At 32.1% G+C, this 14,490-nt stretch overlaps 1 protein-coding gene across 1 annotated transcript in view; it reads right to left on the reverse strand.

The window, feature by feature from the left end:
- Window positions 1-7,558, reverse strand: part of LOC145933878 (neurotrimin) — an 84,490-nt gene extending 76,932 nt beyond the window's left edge. The window contains exon 1 of the mRNA XM_083033887.1: window positions 7,471-7,558. Within this exon, the coding sequence (XP_082890013.1) occupies window positions 7,471-7,543 (73 nt within the window). The 5' untranslated portion in view covers window positions 7,544-7,558. The remainder of the gene's footprint in view (window positions 1-7,470) is intronic.
- Between the last annotated feature and the right edge of the window lie 6,932 nt (window positions 7,559-14,490).

The raw sequence follows: 14,490 nt of genomic DNA on the forward strand, positions 1-14,490 counted from the left end.
AGAAAACGAGAGGAACAGTACAACAATGTCAGAATTACGAATCGGTATTACGTCGTAGGCCGATGATGAAAATGCGGCAATGATAAATGCTCCTTTTTCCTTCGAACGAACGTCGTTAGCGTTGCCCCACGATTTATCATTGGTAATTAGCCATGAAACTCTCGTAACATACAAGTACTTAGCATGACTGAGAGAATATGAAGAATTACACATATCTGAGTCTGAACGCGACAAACAATGATAAGGGGCGAAAGATATGGGGAAAAAAATTGCGGAACATTAAACTTGTGTTAACAATTAGGTTGCAGAGTTAATACCTGTCAAAAGAAGATCCAAAACAAGTCAACATAACAAAACTTGCATTGACTTTCGTATTCTATTAGGCATAAAAATTCGTATTTATACTTTTCATTTAAATATAAGTATTCTGATATAATTCTATATATATTTTTATGTCAAGCGAGTATGCTGTGTTAAATATTATCGCATTAATCTTTTGAATATCAAAAGACTTTAACAAGATTGTTATATATTCGGAGATTTTTTTCTGGAAATATCTATTTCCATATCCATCTTTTTATGGTAACAAATGTGTCTTTTTGGTCTAAAGATATCATCTACATTTAGTATAAAATCTTATCAGAAATAGCATTTATATCACGCTGATAAAATTGTGTCACATAACACTGATTAATAGATATGACCTATAAATTGATTTAAGATGTTACTATTAATTCTTTTTAATAATAACAAGCAGTATATACTGCATTAATCGAGGTTAACATATAAAAAATATGTTGCAACTGCAGTTCCACAATATAATAGATGTCAATAATATGAAATATGAAGTTATCTAAAGATATATGTATGTTTGAACTAGCACGATGTTGTAAACATCGTTTCGAGGATATGATAAAATTGGTGATTGCGGTAACAGGCGTTTGTAAAGGTCGCGAAACCGTAAAATTGAATTAAAACCGATGACAACGTTCGCCTAGCAGGATTCCCAATAACGTTACTGTTATAGCACGTTGTGCATTTTTCCGCTTATTCAATGAAACGATCCAATTTCGTCGTGTTCTACATATCGGTCGATCGTGGGAGAAAAGCATGTGGCACCTTATTCGCTCGCGCGATGGCTGTTTGCGTGACAATTAGAAGGAGACAAATGTAGGGAGCCAATATGTAGCTATAGGAGATGCGTGCAATTCGTTTCGTTGTCATCGTCGTCGAAAGCTTTCGCGCCACAACACGCGGGGCATCACTCCGCGAGAAGTTAAAAGGTCGTTAGCTGCGAATTCGCGACAGCGGACTCAAAATACCGCCATAATTTACACGGCCATGTCCCACTCGACCCCGTCGCGAGATTGTATCACCCTCGCAGGTGTCTAGCCTGCATTCTCGCGAAGGGACATGCAAGCACGGAAACGCTGTTTAACAATTCCATTCTTGCTCTGAGAAAACGTTTCGCTTAACTCTCTCCGCCAGTTTCGAGGCTAACTCCCATGCGAGTTTATGGAAGAGAGTAAGTCTTCAATTTCCGCGCGCCGTGTTGTTTGTATCTAGCTAATTCTCCTACGATATACGATACAAGGAGAAATTTGTATTGTATACTTTATAATGTTCTATAGAAAGAGAGTAATATTAACATTTTCATTTTCCTTTCAATATAAATTTATGCGAAGAATAATTTTATATGTATATTGCTATTATATTAGAATATAAAATATATATATATTGAAATCCGTGAATTGCGTTTTCAAGTTTTACAATATGCAAAAAGCTATATATTTGAATATATTCAGGATGTGCTACTATTCAGTTCACTGCACCTCTTCCTTCGTTTATTTTCTATTTGACAATTAGTCGAAATATTCGTGCTCGAAACATTTTATATGCTTTTTGTATGCTTGTATCCAATATTGGCTCTTAGCAATCAAAGGGCAAACGGATAATTCTCTGTGAAAGACCAGCATGAAAGCCTAATAAAAACATGTAATTTTATTAATCCAAATAATTGATTGTGTTGTAGAATCATTAAATTATTCATATTTTTTAAATTTAATTATTATTAAAAAGATAAATTGTTGTTAAAATTGCCATGTATTAAGATATCCACGGCACATTAAACATTAATGTCATCATATTAATTTTGTGTGCGGAGAAATAAAATTTAAAATATCTAGAAAACTAACTTTGAAAAGCAAAATTGCGAGAGCGATTTCATCTTGTATGTGCGCTATCGATAATAGTTTTTAAACAATAAAATGTCTTTTTTCAAATTAATTTTATTTTATGTTCAAATTTTATTTTTACGACAAAAAAATATCTTGAGTAATATTATATATATAAAATTATAATTTCTCTATATACATTATGCTATCTACACATGGATTTTAAGAGAAAAGTAAATGGTAAATCTAAGCCGTTTTATATATATATATATATATATATATATATATATATACCCTGAATAAAAAACCTGATAACGTCACAATGTTAGACGCATGAGAGAAGAAGGATTTTATCGGCCAATGGGGCTCGTTTAAGTCATTAGCTTAGGAGTCTAAGCGTGCTCGTGTTGTGCACCCATGCCGAGGGCGTGAAAGAAATTAATTTCGCGATAGCCCCGAGCTAATTGCGAGCTGCACTTTGAAGTCGCCCTCGATATATCACGATCCACCGAATGCATAAACATATCACTGCTCTCTATCCTAATGAGTTTCCCGAGTGGCTTCAACGTATCTACCATCGCATCGTTCTTCGTTCTTAGAACTTACATAGAAAATGTTACGTTTTCATTATTATGTTAATATCTTTAATATCGATTGCTTCATCTTCGTGTTCTTATTTACAGAGCAATGGACATGCTTTGTATAATTAAAAAAAATGTAACGTTTGAATAAAAAAATAATAGAGTTTAAATAGTATAAGAGAGAGATTCGAAAAAGTCACGTACTATTCCTAAATTTGGGAATAAAACTTTATATAACAATAGTATTAAAATGATAAGTCGAACAAGTTAAGCAGCTTCAAAATAATTCCGCTCTCGAAATGCACCACTCAACTTCAACGGCGAATTATGATGGAGCAAAATATAATTAAAAGACTTTGTACGACGAAACTTACTCGTTGAAATATAAAATAAATTTTTATAGTCTCATAATTAAAATATTCAGTATATTTCTTTGATGTATTTTAAGAAGTGTCACGTTACTTTCAAATAAATGAAGGCAACTCACTTATTCGTATTATTAAAATTTTAACTATATTACTTTTCGCGCATTCGTGAATTTCATCCTGGTATTCTGTCAATTAAAATATCACTCGCTAATTATAAATATAAGCAAGAGGAATATACCTTTAGATTAAATATAGACTGCGAGAAACACATAATTTTCCAGGCTTATCGTCATTTTTAGAAAGCGCTTCTCTATCGTAAACGAATAGCGTTGATGCACTTTGAGGCTGGACCGCGGGTGTCATTATACATTCCCCTTTGCTCATGCTAAAAGATGGATGCATGAGACATGACGGTGCAACGCAAAAAGAAAAGAAAAAAAAACTGAGAACCGCACATACCTACCGAAGCTAGGGTGTGCCAAAGCGTGTGTGTTGACTGCGCATATTTATCTAACATATGCGTTCGTATTTCGCTACTACGGAGATTTCGAAGCGCGAAGCACGGAGTTGCTAGTTTAATACCGATTCCGCGTGCAAATACACGGGAGGGGTGTGTCGGTAGTGGTTTGCTGTTTGCGAATTAGGTGCAATCAAACGCAAAATCACACTGGCAAATATCACACGATTTACCAATCACAGATTCCTGCAATTAATTGCTCGGCGCGATGCGTTATTAGCAAAAGACAGTTTCGCCACGTTGAGATGGTATAGGATGAACTCTTGAACACACCGTAATTGCGTGTCACCGTAATTAAATTTCCCTACTGCATTTTGTCATATCTTAGTTATAAAAATTATTTATTATACGTGTTTAAAAGTATTGTGCTCATATGCATATTTATTTGATTATTATCTTTTATGCATAATAAAAAACAAAAAATTAAAATTTGAAATATACAAACACTCGAATATTTTATAAAAATTGATAAACACACTGCATATTTATATTATATTGCATTTATATTCTTTTAGTCATATTTTGTTACTTATATTAATCAAATTTTTAACAAAAAGTTTATAAAAAATCACAATATTGTACAATTTTTAGTATAAAAACTTTACATTTAAGCTTTAAAAAGTATCAACTCGATTAAATGTTCACTTAAACTAGAAAAGAAGCTATCGATATTCTCTTATATTCACACAAGATTCAATTTATTAAAACTTAAATTTTTACTATGCTGGAGTTTGATGGAAATAGTTTTCCATCTTAGATAATAATTTTAACAAGAATAAAATATCATTTTAGACTCATTGAGAAATCTAACATTAACAGATGATGTAAGAGAAACTGCACAGTCTGTGTTAATAAAAACATGACAGTAAGGAAGTAACTTATAATAAAAGCGTAAGTCCTTTCCAATGTGAATAAAATATACGTCCACGCGTCAGTCATGCCGCCGTCAACCGTCATCTCGAAATAGGAAATATCCGATAATTGTTCCGCTCTCTCAAACTGTGTACTTAACAAATCAAATTGCTCCTTGTAAACGTCGGCGAACTGACGTTTAGTGTTTGAGGAACACTTATTTTAGCAATTAATTTAGCCTTTCCATTACCAGATTGCTTGTTGCGAACATCATTTTAATCGAAGTACAAAATTTTACGATCAGTTCAAATCACGGCAAATGAAGATGATGTAATGAGCAATTAATATACCTCGTCAACGCAGTTATAGGAGAAAAAATCTATAGAATTCATCAGTTGAGAAATTTATATATGTCTGTCTAATTTATACATATGTCTCTATCTAATTTATATATTTCTATCTAATAAAAGCGTAAAGCACAAGATAATTTTACATAAATGTGACATCGTAGAGAATAGATATACGTACATTGATCTAATATAATAAATAGTAACAGCTTTATGACTGAGGCGAATAATAAATGCGATTTCAGAGATAAACTGAGATTGAGAATTGAGACTGAGAACTGAGAATGAATAATAAATGAGATTTTAGAGATAATAATACAATTAAAACCGTATTTTCAACGGCATTATTATGAATAAATGAATCATTATTGAAAACTATGATAAATCCAAATTATTTAGTGCAAAGAATATTTATGATTTTATATGTCACATTTCCTCAATTAAAATAAATTGCGTATAATATATAGAGAAATTTAGGTTTCATAACTTAATATACTCGTATCTTTAACAGAATTTCAAATATCTAATTTTATAGTACGAGTAACAAAAACTTCTATTTTACTAATCGTTTACAATTTTTTAAATATATATTTCCGATGCCTAGATTTTCACGCATATTTTTATGAATTACAAAGTATTAGAATTCTGGAAACAGAATATACTAATTTTTAATCATATGCAGATAGTAACATATAAAGCTTTCACAAAAATATCAATTTAATCGAATATGGAACGAGAGCCTCCTCCGAAAATACATAAAAAAAAACTACACGAAATCGAGACTGTACAAAAAAAATTGAAAATTGGGAATTCATGCATCAGAAAATAGAGCTCAAAGTCCTATGTTTATTCGCAAAATATGTATAAAATACACTCGGCCGGGATATCTATCTATTTTATTCGCGCACGATAACAATTCTCGCTGATAGCTTTACTCCGCCGCGCCGTGCATAAATTAAAGCTGTAACAATTTTGAGAATCGCAATTCTCGCGTAAGCGTATGCGGTTTTTATCGATATCTCTTTGCGGCGAAAGTAACTCACGTGACGACTACATTTAAGGGTGCGAGCGTTTTATTACGGGTCTTATCGCGCCGTATCAAGGAGCAACTTGACGCAATCCGAAGACGCTGATTAAAAACCCGGGGTTCTTCGTCCCCCCTGCTCCAAATATATCACAGGCGGGGATTTGCAACTAATTCGGGACTAATTCGGGCGGTAAGAGGCGGACGATTAACGGGAAGGCGAAGCCAAGTAGATTTACGGAGTCTTCGGTCGACGGCGCGATAATTCGGCGTTAAGTCATTAGACTCCTCGCGCGATTACGGCGCAAGCGGCGCATAATAGCGCCGGCGTATTTCAGTAGCACCTAATCCGGGTGGCATACCACGTGCCGACACGCGCCGCGCGTCCGGAAATCTCGCGATTACTCCCCCTTTAAATTTCTACCGTTTGTCTCGCCACCGGGACGTAGGAATAATCGCCTGGGCGCGAGAATAAACGGATCATCTCCGGCACGATCTACGAAGTGTCCCGTCTGATGGCTAAAGAACCCATTTCCCAGTCGACTTGCCGGGAAAGAGAGAATAATTATTATCACGCGAAAGAGGATAAGGGGAGAGAGGGTTCGTTGGACTAACTTCTGCCATGATAATTTATACTTGCCGCGATTCGTATAAGCGATTGCGGACGAGGGTGGACTGGCAAGGAGAAAACAAGCGAAAGAAAGGGTATTAAAATAAATGCCGAGGAAAGAACAAGTTAGGAAAGAGAAATACAAAGAAAGAGAGAACACAGAGGGATGCCTCGATTTCATACTTTTCCATTTGCACGCACCTATTTTCAATCGTTCGCGTTTACGAGCAAATGCGAATCCGCGATTCCAATTGATACGAGGAAATTTTCGAGAACAAGAGAGACTATTCGCCCTAAAATAACATTAGATTCGAAGGATTCCGTCGTAGTGTCGCAGCGAGAAAAAAAATTAGACAAACAGTCGCAGTTGATTATGATTCGAAACTCGTCGTAAAGAGGTTTACGTTTGAACGACGCAGTCCCACGTTCTCTATCAATGAAATAACGTAAATTCGCGTTACGATACTGCGGTACAATCGTTCCCCGCGGGATCGGAGCAAAGCTCCGGGAAAGCAAAGCAATGCGACGCAACGCGACGGCTTGGGGTGGCGCGGAAATAGGTGACTCGATCGCGGCAATCTTATTCGTTTAAATTACGACCGGCCCGTAATCACCTACTGACTTTTATCATCCGCATAATAAACAAACCACAATCGTAAAAACCGACCGTAAAATTCCGCCGAGGGAGAGAGAGAGAGAGAGAGAATGCATTTAATGCTCGCATGCAGACCCCGTCGTGTGCGGAACAGTCATAAAACAGCGCAACTTTTTCACCCCCTTTTCTCGATCCTCCCACGAGAGGAGGATCCTGAACGTCGATCTCGATCACGAGAATCACGTGTCACGGATTACAAGACGGCAAAGAGACGAAGGGAATTTTCACTAAGAGGGAACGTATCACAATTGCATAATATTATCGTGCGTAACATCGTTGAGGATCTCGTGCGGAGCAGTGCGGGGAGATCATGATCTGGCGAAGATACTCGGACTCATTTACCTGATGACGGATCGTTCAGCGCGGTTACCCATGTCGCGATGCAGAACACCGGGATCGCGAGAGCGTGGAGCATATTGTTACGTCGACGACGCGGCTACGTCAACTGAGGAGTAAAACGCGCCGGATCCACTTTGCCGCCAACCACGCGGGCGCCTGCGTGTTACGTCGTTCCGCGATTTTCGCGACTCGTCGGGAGATCTGCCCTCGGGTTATTAGCAGGCCAGATATATTTGTTTACATTTATCAAGAGCAATTCAACGATGAGCAAAACGCGAAAGCATACGTTTTGCGAGTAGACCTTATATAAGAGAAAAAGAGATTTGCACTGCAATTTGCATAAGAGATGCATGTGTTACATGTGCAAGGAGATCACTTATACAAGTTCTCATTATTAATTACTTTGTGGAAGAAATTAATTTAATAAGATTGAAAGATTTCTCAGAGCGAATTATTGACAAAATCTTTTCTGAGCGATACATGAATAACAAATAAAAATATACGATCGAAATTTAAAATTGCCACCAGCGATATATTTCCAACATATAAAGCTCGCGAAATAAATGTATTATTAATAAATGGTCGATATATCACGGCTTTTAAATCATTCGATTCGACGAATTTGTGTATTACCGCGCGTTCTTTCGATCCAAAAAATGATAGGCAAATTATATGGGCAAATCGAATTGGCGAAATATTCAAAGCTGACGATGCGAGATATTTTTAAAAATCAAGAATTATTGTATTAAAGAAATTGTGTAATTATAAATAATTTAAAGTATTTCAAAATCAAATATAGAATGTTTTATACATATATGCACGTAAAGACGTGTGTATGGTATATACAACACACAGATAAACTAACCATTAATTTTAAAAATAAGAAATAAATTAAATAAATTATAAATTGCTTTACCTCAAATATTGTTTCACTGTCCTCTGATATCTCCCCGAGCCTTCTCTTTCTTGTTCACCTTTTGCTGTTCCTTTACAGCTCACTCGCACGATACTCGCGAAAACACTGTTAATTATGATCACGCGCGTACTAACCAGCAAAACACAACGATCGCGCGACATTTTGCACGGCACTCCCTATGTTAATCACACGCGACGCGCATGTATATTATGTATATTACACTTTATTATGTATATTACGACGGGAGCACAACGCGAAAACTCGCACGAAGTTACGATCCATTCAGCACTAGAAAATCCCGCAACTTCAAGCATCACTTACCAGTGCCACCACTGCCACTTTTGTTGCTAACAAATTTTATACGTTTATACCTATTTTATCACCTCATACGTTTAATTTTACTATCTCACGCCGTATAATATAAATGAATAAATGCATAAATTGAAATTAAAAATAAAAAAATTTGCGAATAATCGTTAATTGTAATTATCGTAGTGTGTAAATATTAAAATTTCGAGAGAAAATACGACGACGCACTGAGCAATTCGCTGCTTCCTTGTCCGAATAACGTCACGCAAATAATAATAACATATATATATATATATATATATAACTATTATATATAAACAATAATACGCTGTTGACTGATGATTTTCATTGGAAACATATTTAATGTAATATATAATAAATTTAAAAACAGAATATTCTATAACGTTACGTTATGTCACTCGTTTTTTCAATATTTTTTATTATCGAAAGAGGAGGATCATTTTATTGATATTTTCTCACATATTTTTAAACACATTCTTTTATTTTTTAAACAATTTTAATCATTAACGGCGATAATTAATTTTTTCATAATTTTATGGTCGCCCTTTAAACAATATAACATTATCTTTTTTTTTCTTTGTCTCTAATCTTATCTTGTACATATATTAAACAATTAATATATCGCGGTTTTACATTAGTTATTATTAATTATTACTCGATTCGTATATTACAGTGCATTATCGATCCAAAAATGAACAAATTGTATAATTAAATCCGCAAAAAAATCCAAGCACGATGCAAAATACTTTTTAAATCAGAGTTAGACAAAAAATTATTACTCGTAAATATTGCAATAAAATGATTTATAATTATTATTTTTTCAATTTCTTTAAATTAATAAATTGCGCAAAATGCCTGCTTTAGTAAATTATTATATGGTCTCGATACGCTTATGAATTATTAATTGCAGAATTAATTAATGACGCGGGCTGATAATTACTAATTGTAATAATTATAAGGATTACATTTGACATTTCTCGTATTTTTCATAATCGCGTTTCAAAAGGTAATGCGAGCAACACAGCACTTCACATAGTTACCTGCTCGATTCTTGCCACACGATTGACAAAACAATAAGACGACGGTGTATAAATACTTTGTATATTATCTCGCCCTTTCGATTAAAAAAAACGAGATGGACAAATTGTATAATTAAATTTGTGCAAAATTAAAACGCAATATAAAATATTTTCAAAACCAAGTATCATAAAAAATAAGTTGCAGTCAATATCGCAATGAAACAATAATTTATAATTTATAAATCAATCTCTATTGCTTCGATTTTTGTTTCAAATAAATAAAAAGTCGCACAAAATACTTATATATCGATAAAATTTACTTCATGTTTACACTACGGTTAGTCTTTTCGTCGCGCAATCATTTAATTATTAACATAAAATTGTTAATGCCAATCAAAAACAATAAAAAATTATACGCACTTTGTATATCATAATTTTATTATACGCAAAGTAAGAATGTAGATAGATTAAGTAGTACGAGTCAACAATTTCTTACTATATTCAGCCTTTTCATCGCGCAATTATTTAATCATTAACATAAAATTATTAATATAAATCAAAAACAATAAAAAATTATATGCACTTTATATATCATAATTTTATTATACGCAAAGTAAGAATATAGATAGATTAAGTAGTACGAGCCAACAATTTCTCACTACCTTTAGCCTTTTCGTCGCGCAATCATTTCATTCACTGGCGGATCCTGGGGGGGGGGGGCTTTTGGGTTTAAAACCACCCCTTGCAAATTAAAAGAAACAGTTTTGCTGAATTTGTTCAAAAAATATAAATAAAGAAAAACAAACATTAAAGAGCTATCGACGTCAGGATCCGCTAGTGTATATATATATATAAGTATAAGATACACTGTAAATTATACTCATTACGCATTCAAGGAGTTAAGTGTAGATTAAGTCAGACATAGGACGAAATGATGAGATAATTTTATTGTACGAAAATAATTAGGTAAAATTCTTTATATATCTATATAATATATATATATATATATATATATATAATATATATTATATCTATATAATATATATTATATAGATACAAAGAATTTCGCCTAATTATTTTTGTACAACAAAATTATCTCATCATTTCGTCCTATGTCTGACCTAATCTACACTTAACTCCTGGAATGCGTAATGAGTATAATTTCCAGTGTATCTTATACATACATATTGTATATATTATATAGATATAAAGAATTTCGCCTAATTATTTTCGTGCAATGAAATTATCTCATCATTTCGTCCTATGTCTGACTTAATCTAAACTTAACTCCTTGAATGCGTAATGAGTATAATTTCCAGTGTATCTTATACATACATATTGTATATATTATATAGATATAAAGAATTTCGCCTAATTATTTTTTAAATAAAATATATATATATAAAATATATATATATAAAAGTATAAGATACACTGTAAATATACTCATTACGCATTCAAGGAGTTAAGTTTAGATTAAGTCAGACATAGGACAAAATGATGAGATAATTTTGTTGCATGAAAATAATTAGGCGAAATTCTTTTATCTATATAATATATACAATATGTATGTATAGGATATACTGGAAATTATACTCATTACGCATTCAAGGAGTTAAGTGTAGATTAAGTCAGACATAGGACGAAATGATGAGATAATTTTGTTGCACAAAAATAATTAGGCGAAATTCTTTATATCTATATAATATATACAATATATATGTATAAGATACACTGGAAATTATACTCATTACGCATTCAAGGAGTTAAATATAGATTAAGTCAGACATAGAACGAAATGATGAGATAATTTCGTTGCATGAAAATAATTAGGCGAGAAATTCTTTATATCTATATAATATATATACACTGGCGGATCCTGGTGGGGGGGGGGGGTGTTAACCCCCCCCCTTGCAAATTAAAAGAAACAGTTTTCTTGAATTTGTTTAAAAAATATAAATAAAGAAAAACAAACATTAAAGAGCTATCGACGTCGTTGATCCTGGAATAAAAGCTAATCATGAAACCAAAAATATTAAATAAAATTTTGCAAACCCCCCCCTTCCCCATTATCGATGTCAGGATCCGCTAGTGGTTTCATCATTAACATAAAATCATAAATGCGAGTCAAAAACAATAAAAAATAACACGCACTTTATATATCATAATTTTATTATGCGCAAAGTAAGAATGTAGATAGATTAAGTAGTACGAGTCAACCATTTCTCACTACGGTTAGCCTTTTCGTCGCGCAATCATTTCATCATTAACATAAAATTATAAATGCGAGTCAAAAATAATAAAAAATAACACGCACTTTATATATCATAATTTTATTATGCGCAAAGTAAGAATGTAGATAGATTAAATAGTACGAGTCAACAATTTCTTACTATATTCAAGGGATTAGCCTTTTCGTCGCGCAATTATTTAATTATTAACATAAAATTAATTAATAATAATAGTCGCAAATTGTCGCGTTTGGCATCTCCTAGCACCTGTTGCGATCGTAGTACAAGGATAACGTTATTCGCGCACAGTTTGGGTCTCGTAGCACAAATGACAGCAAGATGAACGGGGGCGCAGCAGTGTGCTATATATTGCAATGTACATATTTATATCTTCTCTTTCTTTTTATAACAAAAAATTGACAGTTCTTATGAAAAATATTATATAGAAACAGTAATTATAAAAATAGTTCTTATAAGGAAACTAACAATTTTTTCTTATTAAATAGATTCTTTAAACTATTGCGTCACATAAAATTATGCTATATAAAATTAAGATTACGAATGCATTTGTGATTAATGTTGAGAATTTTTTTTCTTTTAATTTTTGTAGGAACATACGCAAGAAATAAATCTTGTCTGACTGTATAAGTCTACTTTCATTCTGATTAACGAGTACGTCAATCGAAAAAGTTGAGAAAGAGTTTGCATGATAATTACTTTCGCAATAATTACATTGCCTTGTAATCATTCTGACGATCTTATTTCGCTCCGCATCTGCTTCTTGTTCAGCACGGGCAAATTTTAAAACACCTTGATATTCATTCTACACGAATTTCAATTATGAAATTTAGCTTATACCATTTCCAATGTGTGCTTATTAAATTGAAAATCTTCAGATGTATTGTATGCATTTTGTACTATATACTTTTTTCATATAATTTTATTTTGTATCATTTTCTTCACATCGCATAATTATAAAAGTTATAATATAAAATGCGTTTAAATTAATGTATTATTCTTTTTAGTGATGAATGATGCTAATTATTCTATCCAGAAGAAGAATACAATAATGTTAGCAACGATTGATATCAATCAATTAACTTAAAATTATATATTAATATGTCATTTATAATAATATATTTGACATAATACATTAATCATCAAAAACATTATCAATCTTTCCTTTATCAAAGATGTACGATATTTATATTTATATATATTGGAAAAAAGCGATGATATTTAAACTCACTCATTTTCAATCGATTCATATATTATAATGTAAATTTTGTTTATCATTTACTGTATTTTGTATAAAGTTAAAACGTTATAACTTTGACATAAATAATATTTTATTTTACTTTTTGTATTTTATACGCCCCCTATTTGCGCTTAGATTATAAATTAATCATATTCAAATGTGAATTAAATTATCTAGCATATAACACAAAGTTGAATAAGTTGTTTATCCAATGTTAAAAGCTTTACATAAATTGTATTTTTTTGGTATTATTTTTGTGATAAGCTTTAAATTTAATAATTATCTCAATAAAATCTCTGTTAGCAATGGATAATAAATAATTCAATCTTAAGCCTTTATCACAAATTAAAATTCTTTCTAATTACGTATTTACTAACTTACGTATTTACTAGATGGCTGATACTTTATCGATCATGAAATTGACATTATTCCTGCATTACGCGAAAATAAGTATTTAAATTTGAAGTTATTTATAGCAATATCAATAAATAAAAATAATAATTAAAGAATATAAATAAAATAAATAAACATATATACAGAGAGATTATATATACTTAATTTGTTAACATTTTTTATAAAGAAAAAAAAGGAATAAATGTTTTATAAAATATCTCATAAGTATGCAAATATAATCTTAAATTTTTTTACTAAATAAAATGGTCAATTGTTTTTTTTCGGTTGGTATGATTTTTTAAACTTTTACGTTTGATGCAGAGACCTAAAAATATGTCCATTTTAACAACTAAACAATTAAAATTGTTACTGCTGTGTTTGTTTGAATATTCGTTTTATTTTTAATATCTATATAGTATATTGACAGTTATCAAAATTTTTCTTCTTATCTAAATAAAATAAACCATTTCAAATCTAAATTATCAAATAGCAATTTACGATTGTAAAAGAAATTGATTGATTGATATTTGTATATGTCAACTGTGTAAAACTAAGGAACTTGTATATGTTATTAAAACTTTGAAAAATACTGTCAGAATAAATACAAAGCAGTTTACCGATGCATCGTTACGGAAAACAATTATTTGTTTTTGCTGTTCCCCATAACTTTCTACGCTTCGATGCATCAGCGAATTGTCCACTTTACCACCCGTAGCGTGATACGTACGCAATATTGCTTTTTTTCGTACAGCATTCGCATGGTTTTTTCCGTCACCATTTTTTTCGGGCTAGTTCGTGATACACATTCATGTAGAAAAAATCCTTTCGCGAAGTTCCCACGCATTCGAGCCTAGCGGAAAATTTTGTTTCTGCATA

Source organism: Prenolepis imparis, unplaced genomic scaffold (genome assembly GCF_030444845.1).
Source record: "Prenolepis imparis isolate NDT839.2.m4 unplaced genomic scaffold, iyPreImpa1.0 SCAF_3, whole genome shotgun sequence".
In the NCBI taxonomy this organism is placed as follows: domain Eukaryota; kingdom Metazoa; phylum Arthropoda; class Insecta; order Hymenoptera; family Formicidae; genus Prenolepis; species Prenolepis imparis.